The sequence below is a fragment of the Sminthopsis crassicaudata genome, chromosome 2 (assembly GCF_048593235.1).
Source record: "Sminthopsis crassicaudata isolate SCR6 chromosome 2, ASM4859323v1, whole genome shotgun sequence".
In the NCBI taxonomy this organism is placed as follows: Eukaryota; Metazoa; Chordata; class Mammalia; order Dasyuromorphia; family Dasyuridae; genus Sminthopsis; species Sminthopsis crassicaudata.
Genome location: NC_133618.1, coordinates 39,028,898 through 39,048,405, shown reverse-complemented (window position 1 = coordinate 39,048,405; position 19,508 = coordinate 39,028,898). Strand labels below are relative to the sequence as shown.

Genomic DNA, 19,508 nt, shown 5'->3' with positions numbered 1-19,508 from the left:
CCACTATATTATACTTCTCTGTATCTCTTCATACTCTGCCCCCAACTCATCCCTTAATGCTAGGCACATAGTATAGAAATATTGGAAGGATCTATAGTTTTGTTAACATAGGGACCTCCTAACACAGGTACACTCTTTAGCAACACAGATGGAATCCTGCTTACAACCTAAGAAATTCTGAAAATGTCAGAAAGAATTTTCTGGCTCCAAGCTGAGCGCTATGCCATGTTATCTTGACTGACACTTGACAGTAGCACTTGATCAAAATTATTGAATTAATTGGTCAATCGCTATATGAGTTCATACAATAAATGTGAATTACACAACTGGAGGAACTGATATTCTCAGAGGAGAATGGACCTTGTAGTGGAGCCATTATGGAAACTGCTAAGTCACTGGTGCCAGCTAGCTGTCAAGTTTAAGCCTGCTTCCCTTGAGTAACTCATAATCATCTCTGCCCAATTAAACTTAGCTCTTTTGAAAGTCCCTGGAACCTTCTCTTTTATCTAAAGTATTAATTGAAAAAGGAAACCTAGAGACAATGAGGAAATTTCATTAGTTCATTTGAGCCATGATAGTCCCTTGAACAGGCTGCTGATAATTCAACTGTCTTCTGGACCAGGGCTTAAATTGAATAGCATCTTATGTTAGTTATTTTCCCTTCTTCCAGGGAATCGTCAGTTTAATGCCTTTTTAAAAAATAGTATTGCAGCTTCCTCGCATCTGTTGATAAAAGAATCTCATTTCCTTCAGGAGCATAATTTACATCCATGCTTGCAGTGATTCACTGATTTACCGAATAAATGTTGGTGAGAAAGTAATATATCATATTGGATAAAATGTTGGCCCTGGATTCAGAAGGACCTGAGTTCAAATATCATTTTAGCTGCTTACTGTATAAGAGCTGTCTCTTTTATAAATGAAGTTAAGAGTATCACCACACTTAATTTACAGGGTTGTTGTTTGGATCTGATGAAATAAAGTACTTTGTACACATTGTAGCATTATGTAAATATCAACTATCATTGCTTTATTTGCTTTGGGAAGAAGGGGGAAATAACGGGCTGAGAAAAAACTAGACTACAGGGCTCTTAACTTTCTGGAGGAAGTGGACTCCGTGGACAGTAAGTGAAACCTGTGAACCAATTCTCTAAATAATAATTTTATTTTATTTTTCATTTTGATAGTTTTTTTTTATTTTTCAAATACATGCAAAGATAGTTTTCAACATTCACCTTTGCGATCCAAATTTGTGTTCCAAATTTTTCTCCCTCTCTTTCTCCCTCCCCAAGATAGCAAGCAATCTGATATAGGTTAAATATGTGTAATTCTTCTAAACATACTTCCATATTTGTCATGGTAGGCAAGAAAAATCAGATCAAAAAGGGAAAAAAACCACGAGGAAGAAAAAAAGCAAGCAAGCAAGCAAACAACAATAGCAACAAAAAAGGTGAAAATACTATGCTTTGATCCACATTCAGACTCCATAGTTTTCTTTCCCTCTGGGTGCAGATGGTTCTTTCCATCAGAACTCTATTAGAATTGCCTTGAATCATCTCACTGTTGAAAAGAGTGAAGTCCATCACAGTTAATCATCACATGATTTTGTTGTTGCTGTGTACAGTTTTCTCTTGGTTCTGCTCACTTCATTTAGCATCAGTTCATGCAAGTCTTTCCAGGTTTTTCTGAAACCAGTTCATCATTTCTTGGAGAGCAATAATTAAATGATGAATTTTATATCTGCAAAACTAAACATGGGACTACAAAGGAAAGCACTTCTAATTGATGGGATTTTTTGGTTTATTCATTCTTTTAGCCCACTTCCTGCCTCTGGGCCTGATTTTAGGGCTTGGGCTCTATAGCACTCCTAGAGGGAAGGTCTGACCCCATTACAATTTTGAGGGGGTTACTGAGTGTCATGAGTTTTTGGTGCTCTCAGAGTTGATGTGATCCTGAACAAAGTCTGTTTGTTAATTCACTGCTCTCTAAGTTCCACAAGTTTCTGATCTGGTTTTGGGTCTGAGCAAGAGTAGACTGCTCCTGGATCTCCCCCCAGTCAGCCAACTGGAAAGCTCTGTTGGGTCAGAGTGGTAGGACTTCCCTTTCCTTTGGGATTCTTGTTCTGGTTAATTCCTCTGCAGGCTGGGCTAGATGCCAGAAATGAGACTCTTCTCTGAGGGTAGAAGAACAGGTAATACCAAAAAAACAGCTTTTTAAAAAGTCTAGACATTTTTTAAAAATATAATTTATTGTTTTCAACATTTATTATGAGATTTTGATTTCTATTTTTTCCCTCTCTCTCTCCTTCATTCCAAGATGGTAATCAATTTGATATAGGTTATATATGTACAATCATATGAAACATATTTCTACATTAGTCATATTGTGAAAGAAGAAACAAAAGGGAAAAACAACAAGAAAGAAAATAAAAAGAACAAAAAAAATAAGCAAAAAAGTGAGAAAAGTCTGCTTCGATCTGCATTCGGTCCCCATACTTCTTTCTCTGGATGTGCATGAGTCTTTTAGAATTGTCTTAGACCATTGCATTGCTGAGAAGAACAAAGTCTATTGAAGTTGATTATCCATGTAATGTTGCTGTTAACGTGTATGATGTTCTCATTCTACTAACTTCACTCAGTATCAGTTGATATAAGTCTTTCCAGGTTTTTCTGAAATCTGCCTGATCATCATTTCCTATAGAACAATAGCATTTCATTACATTCATTTATCACAGTTTATTTAGCCATTCCCCAATTGATTTCCATTTCTTTGCCACCACAAAAAAGCTGCTATAAGTATTTTTGTACATGTGATCCTTTTCCCTTTTTTATAATCCCTTTGGGACACTGCTAAATCAAAGGTTTCATAGCTCTTTGGACATATTTCCAAATTGTTCTCCAGAATGGGTGAATCAATGACAACAGCAATGCATTACTGTTCCAAATTCCCCATAACCCCTCCAACATTTATCATTATTCTCTTCAGTCATATTATCCAATCTGATATGTGTAAGGTCGTACCTCAGAGTTGTTTTAATTTGCATTTCTCTAATCAACAGTAATTTAAAGTATTTTTATATGACTATGGTTTTAATTTCTTCATCTGAAAACTGCCTGTTCATATCTTTTGACCATTTATCAATTGGGGAATGACTTGCATTCTTATAAATTTGACTCAGTTCTCTGTATATGAGAAATGAAGCCTTTTATCAAGTCTGAGCACTTTCAATGATGTGTCTCCCAAGTCTGAATTCTCTTCTTCATCTCTACCTCCCATCTTCCCTGGTTGCCTTCAAGTGCCAGCTAAAACACTACCTCTTATATGAAACTTTTCCCACTCTCCCTTACTTCTAGTGTCTACTCTCTGGTAAATTATTCCCCAATTTATATGTAGCTTATTTAATACACACATAGTCTCCCCCTTCCATTTTCCCCATTAGGTTGTGAGATTTTGAGAGCAGGTATTGCCCTTTGCCATTTTTTGCATCTCTGGTGTTTAACATAGTGCCTGGTACATATTGATTTCTGAATAAATGTTTTTTGACTGAGTGACTTCACCAGACCTGGTGCTCATAAGGCAAATATCTGACAACTATGAGACTCCAGATCTGGCCTGGTTGAAAATATATACAGGTGGCAAAGAAAACAAGGCTATTTGCTTCTTTAGTTTTCTCCCCAGAGCTCCATTATCCTAAAATGGGGAAAATCTGGGTTTGAGTGTTGGGATGTTATTTATATATAGAGCTTGAAAAAAGGAATGTCTGGGTATCTCTAGGGCTAATGAGAGTTATCATTTCAAATCAATGCTTTTAAGCATAGACTGAACTAGTGAAAATGTAATTTCAATTAGTTATAATTGCCTCCTTGAACTCCTACTGAATCTTTTTGAGTCCTTTATTTTGAATTAAAATCAAATTACTTCCCAACTCCAAATTTGGGATACAGTTTTGGGAAAGGCTAGAGTGGGAATCGAGACTCCTGGGTTGTGGCCTTGGCTCTGCACTGCTGTGTGCTCATGGGTAAGGGCCATCTACTCTTTCATTGTTTCCTCCTATGTAAAGAAAGGAGCTGCAGCAACAAGATTATGTGATGATCAACTCTGATGGACATGACTCTTTTTAACAATGAGACAATCCAGGCCAATAGACTTGTGAAGGAAAGAGCCATCTGCATCCAGAGAGAGGACTGTGGGAACTGAATGTAGATCACAACAGAGTATTTTCACCTTTTTGTTGTTGTTGATTTGTTTGTTTTTTTCTTTCTCATTTTTCTCCTTTTGATTTGCTTTTTATTGTGCAGCATGACAACTGTGGAAATATGTTTAGGAGAATTGCATATGTTTAACCTACATTGGATTACTTGTTGTCTAGGGGAGGGGAGAGAGGGGAAGGGAGGGAGAAAAATTTGGAACACAAGATTTTGCAAGGGTGAAGTTTAAAAACTATCTTTACATGCATTTTGAAAAATAAGAAGTTATTGTTATTTTTCTAAGTAAAAAAAGATACTAGAGAGGTGCAACATAAACAGAGAGCCAAGGTTTGGATCTTAGTGTGCTGCTTATCCAAGGGTGACTTAAGGTCCAGCACTTACTATCTCAGGACCTAATTTTTTCAGTTGTAAAATGTAAGGATTGAATTAGGTCACCTCCAAGTTCCCCTGCCTCCTTTTCTCTCCCCTTCCTTCCTTCCTAGCTTTAGGTCAAACTGAAAACTCTTAAAGACCTTAGCTTAAAAAGGCCAAGGCCTCTCACTGCATCTAGGGCCATCTCCAGTCGTCCTGATTTGTATCTGACCACTGGACCCAGATGGTTCTGGAGAGGAAAGTAAGTCTGGTGACTTTGTATAGCCCTGCTTCACTTAAATATATATACATATGTGTATGTATGTGTAGACATATGTACATATGTATGTATCTATACATATACATATATACTTGTACACATACATATTCATATATACCTGCAAATGCTAAAGCATTCTAATATATATACACATATATAAATATTCATATATATATAAATATATATACACACATATATATACATATGCACATATACATACACATATATACAGATATGCCTGCAAACACAAAAGCATTCTAATATATATATATATATAATATATACATATATATATATATAAATGCTCAAGTACATATGTATACACATATATCTATACAAACATATACATGCATATATGCATACAAACACACACACTTATGTCCTGTAATAGGCTTCTCCTGTTGTGATACCCTTGGGGTTACAGACTTCAGACTGAAAAGGATTTTAGAGTCACCTGACCCACTGCCTTCATTTTGCAGATTGGGAAACTGAGACCCTGAGAGGTTATGGCTTGTTCAAGGTCACCAAGTTGGGAAGGGACAGAGCTGGGATTTGAATCATGTGGCTCTGATATTTAATTTTTCCACTTGGAATCCGAAGGCAGTTATCGACATGGAGAGGACATGGTGCACACCTTTAGAATTGTGACTACTCTAAAAGAAATGAGGAGTTTGGGTTCTATTTTTATTAAAATCTCTATTAACTTGTTTCTCTCAGAGCAATTAAATTGTCACAGTAGCTGAGAGTGGAATGGAGGACTGTGGTGGAGTAGGAGGTGCCATCACTGAGAACTCCCACTTTTTACATCAAATTTCTTGACTCCTTCCAAAGAGTCCCAGAGTAGGGGGCGGGGGCGTTTCCTTCACCACCTCTGCTCATGCCCCTGCCATAGCATCTGCCACCTGCAGCCCAGCTTCCTGGGGATGCCTATGGCTCAAGAGCAGAGTCACCCCATAAAAAGGCATCGCATATTTGCCATGGGGATTATCTACTATAACCTAGCGGAAGGCCCAAGTGGGGGCCAGTACTTTTTCAAAAAAACAGCTTCCTTAGAGAGCTCTTTAAAATAAACTGCTGTGTTATAAGAAATGATGAATGCGATGAATTCAGACAAAGACAGGAAGGCAAATGACCATCATAATATGGAGTGAAGTAGGCAGAAAAAATAAAACCATCTCCAGCAACTGCAAAAATGTGAAGAATGAAGCCATCATCCCTGAGTGCTGTGAAATCCTAATAACCAAGCCTGGGGCCAAGGGACAGAGAGGAAAGCGAACTTCTGGCTCTTTGCAGAAATGGGTGACAGCGTAAGGAACATTGCACAGACTGTCACACTTTGGGGATCTGTCGGTTACTTTTGCTGAACAATCCGTCCCCTTCCTCGCCTTTTAAAATTATTATTATAAGACAAAGGTCCTAAATCTTTCTTGGGCCATGGACTCCTTCTCAGAAGAATGTCTTATAATTCATCAAACAATGGCTCATTCCTGCAATCTCTGTTTCACCATCTGAGGTTGGTGGCTCTCTTCAGTTCAAGAGTCCTGAGATGCAGTAAATTTAAAACCAATCAAGTACACTAAGTCTGGCACCAGTATGGTGAGTCTCTGGAAGGGATCAAGCTGGAGCAAGGCCTTGCAGGTCAGAAAAGACGGAGCAGCTTAGAGCTTCCATCTTGATCAGCAGTGGAATCAGCCTCTGACTGAGAAAGTTCTGACCACTTAATCGATAAACAAGTAAATGCATGAATAACTAAACAAATGAAATGCCTGAAGTGAAAGACATAAGATTACAAATAAAACCAATTATGTTGAATTAGAGTTGTCAAAGTATTTTACAAAACAGATCTATGGAGCCCAGGTAAACCCTGCTAAGGTTTGGCTTTCTGGGAGAGATATGAGGGTACACTGGAAAGTAAAGGCAATGTTAAAACAAAATGATATCAACAAAATTTTATTTAAAAAAAAAGAAAATATATTGAAAAGGCTTTTTTAAAAGCATCTCTCAAAAGTTGAAGACTAAGGCATATTTCTGCCCAAATGTAGCAATAATCCCCTTGCTGGAGATCATAAAATGTTAGTGCTGAAAGGATCTTTAAAATTTAAAATCATAGGACATCAAGAATTAGGATTTTTTGAGTCATTTTGTCCAATGCCCTCATTTTATAGCTAATAAATCTGAGGAGAAAGGGAAAGTAGTTTGCTTAAGGTCATACTTCAGTTATTAGAAGTTAGAGCTATTTTCCCCATAATTTCTGTTATGCAATCTAACAATCAAAACCAGTTTAACAACTCTGCTTCTGCTGCAGAAGCAATTTTAAAGAAAACATTTATCGCCTGTGTAAAGAACTGAGGTTTTAAGATCATGTATTACAGTGAGGGTGTGATTTTTCACCTAGCAGAATTTCAGAGTTTATGTTCTTTTTTCGAGTTCTGTGCATGGAAATCAGACCTGGATTTGATCTAGGATGCTATACACAGGTAGGATAATTATTCTCCATCTTCATACTGATTGAGAATGTGCTAAGGGTGAGAAGCTCTCAAGGTTAGGTCATCTGCACCTGGAAACTGAAATCAGGGAAAGAATCTTTTAAAATCCACATCAAAAATAAGATAAAAATCATCCAACCCAGTCGGAGAGCTCGCATGTAGTACTGTTTAAGAAATGAAGCTTTTGGCCTCCCTCACCAGCCATGGCAGCCCCTACCTATTCCAGATGGCCCCATGGAAAAGGTTATCTACAAAACAGCACTAATGCATGATGTCATTTTGCTTTCCAGACCAGGCACATGGTGGAATGAGGAGAAAGAGGAGGGGAACCTGAAGAGAGCTGAAACAACAGATTAAACCTATTGTTCTCAAAGCTAAACGACTACACTGTGTCCTGCCAATATAACTATAGAGATTATGAGTGCCAGTGGCACTATGGGCAGGGTGCCAAGGCCAAAAAAGTCCCACCTCTCTTTTTAAAAAAGCAATTTATTAATTCCAGGAATCTGCCTGAATTACTAATAATGCAAGTGAAGTGTTTTAGAAAAAGAAGAGGCTTGTGTATATGTGTGTGTGTGTGTGTGTGTGTGTGTGTGTGTGTGTGTGTATTTATATATTTATTTAGCTTTTTTGCTGAGGCAATTGGGATTAAGTGACTTGCCCAGGGTCACACAGCTAGGAAGTATTAAGTGTCTGAGACCAGATTTGAACCCAAGTCCTCCTGACTTCAGGGCTAGTGCTCTATCCACTGCGCCACCTAATTGCCTCCTTGTATACATATTTATATGTGGACATGTACATATTGAGATTTAAAAAATATTTATATTGTGCATACATATATCATTCTGGCCAAGTATCTGTAATCATCTGCATGAGATATGAACAAAAATGATATGATGAAATCTTTAAGGTTTAATTCCTTTTGTTCCCCAACACAACAGAAATGTGGCTTGGGAATGACAACCAACAAAACAGCCCAGATCTTGTGTGATAGATTTTGTGTAACCCACAAGGACTTGTCTCGGCAACCGTGGTGGCAGCTCTTTCTAATCAACCAGAAGGGCTTCAGGATATTGGGAAAGGGTGTTAGTTCTCCACTCACACACAGATCTATTTGAAGTTTAAGAAGAAAAGGCAGAATCACTAAACAAAGAAATCCCTGAAAGCCCGTTGCCAGATAACCTTGCGGTGTTAATCATTAGTGATGATGAAAGCCCCAAAATACATCTTTCCCTTTCTCTCATCTTCTAGGATACTTTGTAATACCAAAGTACGTGTCAGTGTGTGTTTTCTTCCTTGTACACAAGGTTTTAGTACACAGGTAATAATGGTGTATGCACAGAACTTCCCTTGAGGAAGGAAATGGGTTTGAAGTGACAGTGAAGCCATTAACTCTTTAACTCTTGAAGCTAAACTGCCTGACTTTCTCTTAGTTACATTTGTGATGACAAAGTACAACATTTTGGCTGAGCTTCTTTCCTTTAGCTGTGGCAGAAGTAATAGCAGAGCTCTATAGCCCCCTGGCAATATTTAAAAGTTCATTCATTTAAAGAAAAAAAATGATACACAGGATTTTCCTTCAAAGAAATTAGCTCAGTGAAATCCAGGGAAGGAGAAAAGCAGTGATCTCCATGGCCATAATCTTTTTATAAGGGATACCACTAATATATCTTAAATAATTCTCCAAATGCTTTTTGCTTTTACTGATTCTCTCACAATGTACTGTTAAAATGGAAAGAGCTCTATCAAGAACATATTTTCAAGTCACTGAACACATATGTATGTAGGATGTCAGATTGAGAGAACCGGGTCAACTCTCCCTCTCCTCCCTGGCTAAATCAAGGAGATAGATGGCTTTGAGATCCATCACCTTGGAGGTGAAACCAATAGAAATATTAAGCCAAGAAAAGACTATAGGCTAAAAGCCAAAAAAATATTTTCCTCCCTTGCCAATCACACTAGCCTTTGAGAGTCTTTGAGTTCTTATTATACGTGTTAAGTTTTCCTTGATAGAGAAATAAAAAGGCAAAAGTAAAATGTCAGTGTGGAAAAAGGCAGTGTTCCTTTAAGCAGTTAAAAAACAAAAGGCTCAGTTTCTGAACTGCAGAGATAATCGCATGCCAGGGGCTCTGGGTAACATGAAGATAGCATCATTGGCTGGGAACCAATGTTTTCATCTCTCCCCTTTTATGTATTTGGCAATACTTGTGACGCTGACTCTCTAGCTGTGATTTCTTTGTTCATTTGGCCTAACCAGCTCTTCCCTCCTTCATCTCAGAGCCCCTGGCACCCAGGCTCAAAACAGAGAAGCTGGGGAAATGCCCACCTTCACTCTCCTCGGGCTCAGAGCTCACTCTTAGACTCCTGAAGTAATGAGGCATCAGGGGGACAGAGAATAATGGCATCCAGGTCCTTCACCTTCCAGATTGCCATGGGTTAAGCTGTTCTGATGCCACATGTATAAAAAGCCTCCCTTGTTTCTTGGTGTGCCCTCTATGGAATCTGAGACAGCAGCCAGAGACAGGCACTATTTTCAGACTGTACTAATAACACTTGTTAATAATGTTGGTGACTGGAAGACATGTTCATTTTCAAACTCTTTTAGATACAAGGAAAAATCACTACCATTTGCCAGAAGGGAGGAGAAGAATGCAACCACAAATCACTGTTATCAAAATGAAATGCTGCTCAAGGTTTTAAATGAAATTCAAGTGCCCCCTTTTGAGTCGCAGCTCTGGTATCCATCAGCTGGACAAGTGGATAAAACTCCAAATTAAACATGACCAATCTTCTCTTCCATGATAAGCTCATTGGCCTTTTGCTCCCGTGGATAACTGTAACTGACATTAATGGTCATGACCCCTATTTCCTCCATCCCACTGAATTTCATCCTTCCAAATTACCTTTTCACGCTATCGATTTGTAATCTAAATTTGGCCGTTGTAATTTTATACAGTGGGACTAAGATCTCCTGAGGGTAAAGTTTTACAAGAAAAGTATTGTAAAATTGGAGGCTTTATTTATTTTCTTAAAGCTTAAATTTATTTTCCCTGCATTAGAGCTGATCTCTGAATGGCTGAAAAGGAAAAGATACCCCTGCCTTCCAGATTGTACCAAAGCCATAACTTTGCTCGTAGGTGTTCTCCCCAGAGGACAGACTGAGGCAACAGGATAACACACAGAAACTAAGGAGAAATTGCAAACAGAAACATATGTATTTTATAAAAGGAAGACTCTTTTTGGCTTTGTTTACAGACTGTTGGTGGAATTTTTTTTTAACTATATGGAGCCTCCCACAGTTACTGGGCAGAAAAGCAAAACAGTGGAAAAACCAACAAAAAGATTTAAATAAGATTGGAGAAAAGAACAGGTGTCTCACTTTGATTAATCATTCACTACCAATACCTTAGGGTGACTAAAGTTCTATTGACTTTCTCTCCAGCATATTCCACCTTTTTAATTCCCTATAGAGCTGTTTGCATTAATAAGGAAGAAAAAGCAGGAGCTAACAGCCCATTTTTGGAAGCCCTTAGTTTATAACCTTAATCATTTCATAGATTGCTTTAAATTGAACTACTGTCCATGTGGAAGGTCTGAGCTTAACTCTTCTAGTCAAATGATTATTGTAGACTAAACCATCATTATGATGTTCTGTGTGGTGACTGCACTGACTTTAAACTTTAGGTCAAAATATTCCATTTCCAGAAATATAATAATTGTGATTCCCCAAATAAGAAAACTTCAGGGTTTTGTTTTTTTATGTCATAGTTAATGTCATCATGGCCTGTTCATGGCTGGCTGCAGACAGAAAGATGAGCATCAACCAGAAACTGGTAGAAAGGGTGCAAACAAGTAAAACATCCAATCACCAAGGAATCCTGAGGCAGGGAGGGAACCAAAACTGATAAAATGCTGACTATGTGCCAGGCACTGAATAATTTCCCAACATCCACCCATTTGACAGGAAGAGCAGATGAACTGATTCTGCAGCAGGAGCAGGGGGATTAATGGTACCCTCATGATGTGTTGAGAGGAGCCCAAGTTAACCAGCCCATTGAATGGATACCCTGTAGCTAACTTTTGGGAGAATATGGCAGAGTCACAGTGAATAATGGGCACAGAGGGAACTCTCAAGTTAATGGCATCACAGAAACCCTAATTCCCACTCTAACTCCATCACTTCCCCTGATGGTAAACTAGAAAACCTTCAGGCACATACTTGCCTCCATAAATTAGAGTTTGTTTACAAAGTCTATTAGATTTCAATAAGCAGAAGGCATCAATTTACCACAGACAGTGAAGAAACCAATGTTCTCCTGTGCCATCTCACCCATAGGCAAAATACCTCACTGTACATTGTCACTACAATATCACCCCTAGGTCCCCACTCCAACTGGGTGCCACGGCCTGACAGGGCATGCTGACCTGCATGTACATATTTTATGGAGCAATTATGTTTGAGTTCCTGTGACTACAGTGTTTAACTTAAAAATAATATTCAATTCTCTTCTTCATTTCAATAGCAATTTGAAATTTAAGTCAACCGAATGACTCCTTTTGAAAAATTTGTCTCAGGGCAGCTAGATAGAGCACCAGCCTTGAAGTCAGGATGATCTGAATTCAAATCTGGCCTCAAACACTTAACACTTCCTAGTTGTGTGACCTTGGGCAAATCACTTAATCCCAAATGCCTCAGCCAAAAAAAAAGAAAGAAAAAAAGAAAAAGAAAAAAGTAAAAATTTGTCTCTTGGGTACCCTTTCCAGGGATGGGGCCCTCATACAATAAAAAAAAAAAAAAAAACTCAATAGTGAAAAATATTGTAGCAATCCAGAAATTGATGCTGAATACCAAGTGGTTGTAAGGATTGTTTGCTCTGGGGATGGTATGCTATGGAAACTCCCATCCTAGCTTGCAAGCCCCCTCAGCAGAGTTCCTCTCTCATTACAACAAACAAGCAGAACATCTGCCCACCGCTGAGTACTAGGAGACAGAAAAGCAGATGCAGAAAAGGTTATTGTCCAATAGAGTAAAAGACCAAGTCCTCTGATGATCCTGTGAGCTTGAATACACATAATAGCCCTGTGGCTAGGAAACAGTCTTCAGGACGAATTGAGAAGAATGGAGGCCATGCAACTCAGCCTTAAAATCAAACTGATAAAAAGATCAACTTGACTCTAAAAGACAAAGACATTTCCACAGTACTTGATTCTGACAGTGCAATTTAGCTCAGAATTTCAAAATCGAGATGTTCAAATTTTCTTTTCAAATTGTAAAAGCCTGAGATCATTCCTCATCTAATTAATAAAGATCAGCTAGTGCCAGTACCACTCTAGTGTGTGTGGAGATATGGGGGGTGTTTCTGACAGTTTCTTTAGGGGGAGTTTCTCTCTATGCTGAAAACAGACTGTTTTCTAATAAATGATCTGGGATGACAGGCAATCATGGAGAACTGTTATTGGGGGAGAGTGTAAGAAGGGAGAAAAATACACTGCTCACTTTAACATGTGTTGTGTTAAGCTTCTTCAACAAGATTTTGTTCCAGTTTACATGTCTTGATTCCCAGATGTGATAAAGACTGGTAAACACCCTTTAACAACTATTTTGCCAATTTCAAAGGACTCTGGCATCTTTCTAGAAAGAGAATAGAATAAATAAGAGGATGCTCTAAAACCCTCTTGAATTACAAAGAAGCTGATCTGGGTACCTCCCCTTAAGGAGGCTTATATTTAGCTGAATTCAAGTTTGAAAAATCCCTCCTTACAGCATTCAAAATAATATTATTTGAAAAAAGGAAACCTCATTTCTGTTTCCAACTCTTTTCAGAATGAATGTTGACAGAAATTATAATCAAGCAATAAGAGATCCTGCATGTTTGTAGTATTGGCTTTTTTTTTTTTTTTTTTTTAAATAAAATGAGGAGTGGAAGAAAATTGCCTTCAGGTAACAGTGGTGAGATTTTGTGAATATGGGTACAATGTGTCCCTATGCTCACTCAGCAGTTCCTAGACATGGGGACTCGAAAGTGTTCCAAGGCCTTAGGCCCAAGTGCTTAGAATTCTAAGGTAAGCAGCAGTTTGGGATAGTAGAGAGTCTTACTTGGAAGGCTTTTTGTGCAGACATCCATGAAGGCTACTGTAAACTCCTGGAACAACTAAGTCTGGGCTGCAAAATAGCCGAGAGATAACTTCCATAATGTGGATGGACTGCCTGGCTAAGGGCCATCTTCTTCCAAAACCCATCCTTCCCCAACAGAACAATCCCTGTCCAGAATTGTATTTCAAGACACAACTGATAAAATGGAGGAAAAACTTTTCTCTGTACATGGTCATTTAGTCTCACTGGAATCATCTTTAGTATCATTTAAGTGTCCCCCATAGCCATGGTGTCCTTTGTGCTTTCAGCTTTCCAAGTCGTTGAATTTTCTCTTCTTGTAATTCTGAACCAGGCTGGAAGCTGTGATCTGAGAAGCCTGACCCTTCTCCCAGCACTGAAAGTCATTCAACCCTTTCTGGCCTGTCTGAAACAAGCCCCGCTCCAGCTCATCCAGCCGGGCTACCAAGCTGGAAGTGTCTTCATTGTAGGCATTCTGAGAGGAGTCCATGATGCGGCGAAAACGTCCAATAAATGTCTAAGAGAGGAGACAATCACAGTCATCACTGAGCTACATTGTAAAAAGAGCACTTCCATTTTCCCCCTGAATGTTAAACCACCCAAATGGAAGGGAAGAAAGACTGAACATGACCCCAATCTCAGATCTATTTTCACAGAGATTTCTGAGCTGATGACCAAGAGGAACCAACAGAAAATTTTCAACCAGAAATATATGAGATCTAATTAGTGGAGAATTTTATTTTTGTAACTGAGAGTAAGACTTAAACTTCGGATTCAATCTTTGCTGCTGCCTTGCTGGGGAAACCATTGAGTGAGAAAGAAGCTTTTGAAGATGGCTCCGGACTCTTAACTGGAGCTGCTCTCTCTTAGTTGTTTAATCTGATGTTCCTTTCCCAGTTTCCTTCTCTCTGGGTCTCTCTATAGCGTGTGGTCCTATTGACCCTCACTCCTCTTAGATACACCCTCTCTTCCTGGGTCTCCTCCTCACTGTGTCCTCCTTCTCAGTCGGCTTTGCTGGTTCCCTCAGTGGGATGTAACCCCACTATCTCCTCTGTTCTCTGTCCTCAGCCTCCAAGGACTTGGCTACCATCTACCTTTGGATGACTTCCAAGTCTATGCATCCAGCCCCAGTCTCTTATACCTCCCTCCCCCACCAATTGCCTATTGGTATGTCACCCTGCAATGATCCACAGACATCTCAATACAACCAGAGCTTGCTCTCTCTTCCTTCTAAGCTTCCTTATCTTCTGGACTTCCCAGTAGATTTCTGTCCCAGCTTTTTGGTCTTCCAGGTTTACAACTTCAGCATTATCCTAGACTCTTCCCTCTGTCTCACTTCACACATCCAATCAGTAATTCTTGGTAGCATGGACATAGTACCTACTGTGTGCCAGGCCCCATGCTATATACTCTACAAAAAGTATTTTGTTCAATTCCCATAACAAACCTATGATGTGGGTGCTATTATTACTCCCATTTTACTGTTGAGGAAACTGAGGCAAACAAATGTTAAGTATTAGTTAATAATAATAATTAGTTAACTATTACACAGCTGGTAAGTGTCTGGAATCTGAACCCAGGCCCCGTGTTCTGATTGTACTTTACTCCCTTGCTTCCTATAATTAGTTGCAAAATATTGGCATGTTTACATCTGTTACTGTTCACAAATCCAACACATTGTTTCAGTCACCCAAACTACTACAATGACTTCCCTTTGTTTCTAATCTTTCCTCTCCCATTCTGGGAGTCCTTAATCTCTTGTATTTCATGGACCCTTTTAGCATACTGTATTAGCTTACAGATTTCTTATCATCATGATAACATTTTCCTGACTATTCTTGCATCTTTCTCATACCTGTGACGCAAAGGTCCCGCAGAAGCCCAATCTTTAAGATTTCATCTCAGTTACTTGCCTGTAAAAGAGTCTGAGACACATCTGTGTTCTCTGGACTGTCAAAATGCAGGAGCTGAGAGCCAAAGGCATAGTAATGGGGGCCCATTTTATGGAGATCAACCACATTGGCGTCAGCACTGAACACCGTCCTCCAGCCCTCTTTATAGATCTTGGGGAGCTCCACAGAAAGGATCCGTCTTTTGTTGTCATAAAGTCCTTTTGCCAGCCACAGAGGGATTTCCAATTTTGAGCCCTAGATAAGAAAACAAAGGCAAAGATTCAGAAACAGACAAATCCCAAAAGTACACAAAATGAAGGAGAAACAAACCATCAGTTAGGGTAAGCCTTTATCACTGAATGTAGAGAATTCTGCAGTCATTTTCTGAAAAGTGGACTGTGGGGTCTTTAATAATGTAGTTAATAAAGTAGGAGAAAGAAAATTGATGAATACATTGAAAAAGGCTAAAAACAAAACTTGAAAATAAAGGAAAGTTTCATCACAAGTCAAATCTACAAAATAAGTCCATCTTTGGAGCTCATAAAAATGTTCTTATAGACCTTTCTCTTTGTGTTTAATAAATAGTATAAATGTTAAAAACCAAATATGCTATTTGTGCACTGTCTGCTGGTTTATTCCTAAAGCTGACAACAAGCTCCATGGATTGGTATTTTTCTTCTATGAGTTTGATTGAACAACTTCCCACCCACTTAAAAGAATTTACAAAAGAGAGTTGGCTTGTATTTATTTCTTACACTCAATTTATTTATTCATCTTATATTACTGTATTAATGCACACTATATATCAGCTAGTACCTTAAACCTTAAAGGATATTTGAATTCACAGACATGTCCTTCAGCAGTACACAATGAGAGCCAAGCTTTGTTCACAGCTTTTCATAAATCAACCACAGGGATTCCTTCTACTCAAAACACTGGAGAGGGGGGCCTTCCTTTCAGGTTTCCTCACATGAGGTCAGGGCCAATTCACATCTAGGAGGCTTAAGATCTTTTGTGATCTTACATGCGTTTTTGACCACCTCCCCTTCCATCTTCTCCAGGAGCTGCTCCCTCAGTTATCTCCCCTCTTGCAATCTTCAGTCTGCCCATAGATGCTGGGGCTTCCAGTGGGAAACTCTTCCAGGCCCCAAATCCTGCTTTCCAAGGCAATCCAAGCAGAGCTCTGGCCCTATGGGAAGAAGAAGCTGGACCACACCCTGGCTAAAGATAGAGAAGGAACTGTGGCAGACAGGGCAGGGCTATGCCCCTGTGAAGGAGGCCATACTGAACGCATCCTCAAGGGTGACACTGCGCCTGGGCATAAGCTCTGGGGGAGCCCAAGACAGAGGGAAATAGAAGAGAATCCATATTTATAGGAGCACTTTTTTTTTTTAATAGTCAAGAACTGGAAAAAAAAGTAGGTTTTCCTATCACTGGGGAATGGCTGAACAAACTGTGGTAGCCAGGTGTAATGGGATAACATTAGGTCATAAGAAAGGGCAAACATGAAGAATTCAAAGAAACCTGGGAAGACCCATATGAAAGGATACAAAGTAAACAGTTATTTACAAAGATCACAATACTGTAAAGAAAAAAAATTCTAACCGAGGTGGTGATTCACCCCAAACTGAAGCACCGGCCTGGGGCAAAGAAGAGGCAGACAGGACAGGTGAAAGGAGGCGAACTGTTTCCCAGGAGACGAGTATTTTGATTTGATTTGCTTTTCTTTACTTATTTGTTCTACTGATAGTGATGTCATGGGGATTAAAAAGAAGGGCCGGCAATCAACAAAACGATTCCTAGAAAGACTCAGAGAAATAATTCCAAAGCACCTTTAAGGGCCTAGGGCAACCAAGGACTCCATGCTCCTGAGGGGGGTTGAGGGCTGCACAGTCCAGCTGCCTTCTTCAAAATGTAAAAAGTACCAAGAAAACTCACTATGACAGGCAAGAAGAGAACTGTCTGAGATGTGGGTTAAAAAACCTCCAAACTGTGCTAGAGAAGGACGGGGGACCCCAAAATACAGTGCTGGGGTTCATCCTCTCACATGTCATGTATGATGTCATGTTTGGAGACGTGGTCCAGCAGGAGGTATCCTACCTGGCACACAGAAAGCGCCTAATAATTGCTACAACAGACTGACTTGGCCGGGTGATTCCAACAGGCTCTTTTTCAAAATAAGGTTTTTAAATGCATAAACGAATTAATTTTTACATTTTTATTTATTTAATTATTTGATTGGTTCATTTATTTATTTAAATTAATTTATACATTTTAAGTGTATAAAGGTATTTTTAAATACAGGAAACCAATTATGCTGAAATGCTAAATATTCTCTTTAAAAATAGCGAAGTTAAAGAATCCTTGGGGTCTTTTTAAAAAAAAAATATTTCGTTGGCTTCGGAAACTGCCGAGGTATGTGACCCTGTTCCCGCCTGCCTCAGTTTCCTCATCTGTCAAGTCAGCAGGAAAAAAAGGGCACACCACTCTTGCATCTTTGCCAAGAAAAACCGGGGTCACGGGGGTCGGACAGGACTGAAACGACTTAATAATACCAAAAACCGGCCCCCAGCTGGAGCATTTAGAATATTTACGCCGGGAGCCCGCCTGGAAGTACGAGTAGCCAGGAACTGGAGGGTCGGAGAACAAGGGAGACTGGAGGCGATTGTACGCATGAGCAACAAAAGTCGCGCGCTCCCACCACCAAGCATGCGCGAGGCTCCCTCTCGCAGGCCCCCTCCTTCGCTGACTACAATTCCCAGCATTCCATGCAGCATAAAGCCAGGAAGCTGCCCCCTCCACGGCGCCTTCCGAGCTAGTGGGAATTGTAGTCTTTGCTGGACGCGGGCAGGGGGCGTTACCTCAGGGATGCCGTGGTCGCTTTCTCCGCCGCTGCTGCGCTCCAGAAAGAAGGCTCCCAGGCGCGGCAGGACCGTCTCGGTTCGGGCCGGCAGCTTCTCGTGCGACATCAGGATGTCGTCCAGTGATAGGAAGTTCTCCTCGGGCCCCAGAGCCCCCGACTCCACCGGGAAGTAGGCCTCGGACATGGCGGCCTTCTCCGAGCCAGCGAGCCTGACAGCGGACGGGATAGGAGCCGAGCCTCCCGCCAGTCAAAACTCCCGCTTCTCGTCCCACCCGGCGGCAGAGACGGGTCAGGCAGGAGCAATCTAACCGCGCCCGGGAACCATCGATTCGTCAAGGCCAAAGCAATCTGTCTGCAGAGAATCTCGAGTCTCTGTGGAGCCAATGGTTCCCAGAGTTCGTCTTCGTTAACTTTCCCAAATGCAGAATTGTTTAGGGAAAGAGGGAAAAAAAAAAAAAAAAAAAAAAAAAAAAAAGACAGCAGATTTAAAAGGGGCTCTTGTTAAATCCTTTGATCTATGATGGAAAAATGTTATCCATCTCCAGCAAAAGAGTTGCTAGAATCTGAATGCAAATTGAACATACAGAATTCCCCCCCCCCCCCCACACACACACCCAGTATCTTCCTTCCCAGAGAGCAATCCTGTTTAATAAACAATATTTTTTTTTTTTTAAATAAAAAGGTCTGGGGGGGGAGGGGAAAATTAGAACAAAAGGTTTGGCAATTGTCAATGTTGTAAAATTACCCATGCATATATCTGGTAAATAAAAAGTATTAAAAAAAATAAAATAAAACAAAAAGGTAGGGGGGAATTAATATATAAAATAATCTGATAATATATGTTTTATCCCACCCATAGACCTCCTATTTCTGCAAAGGAAACGTATGGGGATGTTTCCCCATCTCTTCTATAGGGTCAATTTTTTGTAGTTTTATATTTACTCTTAATCGTTTTGTTCTTCCCTTTTACAATGCTACAATCATTTTGTGTATTGTTTTTGGCTCTCTTTACTTCTCTGCATCAGTTCTTGTCAATCTTTCCTTAGTTTGGGCCTGAGTTCAAATCCTGCCTCAGACACTTAACCTAGCTGTGTGATCTTGGACATGTCACTTAACCCCAATTGCCACAGCCAAAAAAACCCCCAAAACCCCCCAAAAACCAACTTTCCTTAGTTCTCTGTATTCATCATATTCTTTATCTCTTAGTGCACAGTCATATCCAGTTACACTCATGTATCTCCAATTTGTTTAGTGTTCCTCCACTGATAGACATCTACTTTGTTTCCATTTCTTTGCTGACATTAAAAAGTACGGCT

The 19,508-nt window shown here is 39.8% G+C and overlaps 1 protein-coding gene across 1 annotated transcript; it reads right to left on the bottom strand.

Moving 5' to 3' along the window:
* Positions 1 to 13,635: 13,635 nt before the first annotated feature.
* On the bottom strand, positions 13,636 to 18,475 carry GINS3 (GINS complex subunit 3). The gene is made up of 3 exons (XM_074285903.1): positions 18,191 to 18,475; positions 15,351 to 15,584; positions 13,636 to 13,954 (listed from the first exon to the last, which is right to left on the bottom strand). The coding sequence occupies exons 1-3, from the start codon at positions 18,374 to 18,376 to the stop codon at positions 13,724 to 13,726; spliced, it is 651 nt and encodes a 216-aa protein (XP_074142004.1). The 5' UTR covers positions 18,377 to 18,475; the 3' UTR covers positions 13,636 to 13,723.
* Between the last annotated feature and the right edge of the window lie 1,033 nt (positions 18,476 to 19,508).

Bases quoted from the DNA above. Each gene is read 5' to 3' on its own strand.
- GINS3 (XM_074285903.1), bottom strand. From the start codon at position 18,376: ATGTCCGAGGCCTACTTCCCGGTGGAGTCGGGGGCTCTGGGGCCCGAG. The intron at 15,585-18,190 runs GTAACGCCCCCT...TTTCTTATCTAG, and splicing joins GCGACCACGGCATCCCTGAG to GGCTCAAAATTGGAAATCCC. The intron at 13,955-15,350 runs GCAAGTAACTGA...CTCCTCTCTTAG, and splicing joins TGTCTCAGACTCTTTTACAG to ACATTTATTGGACGTTTTCG.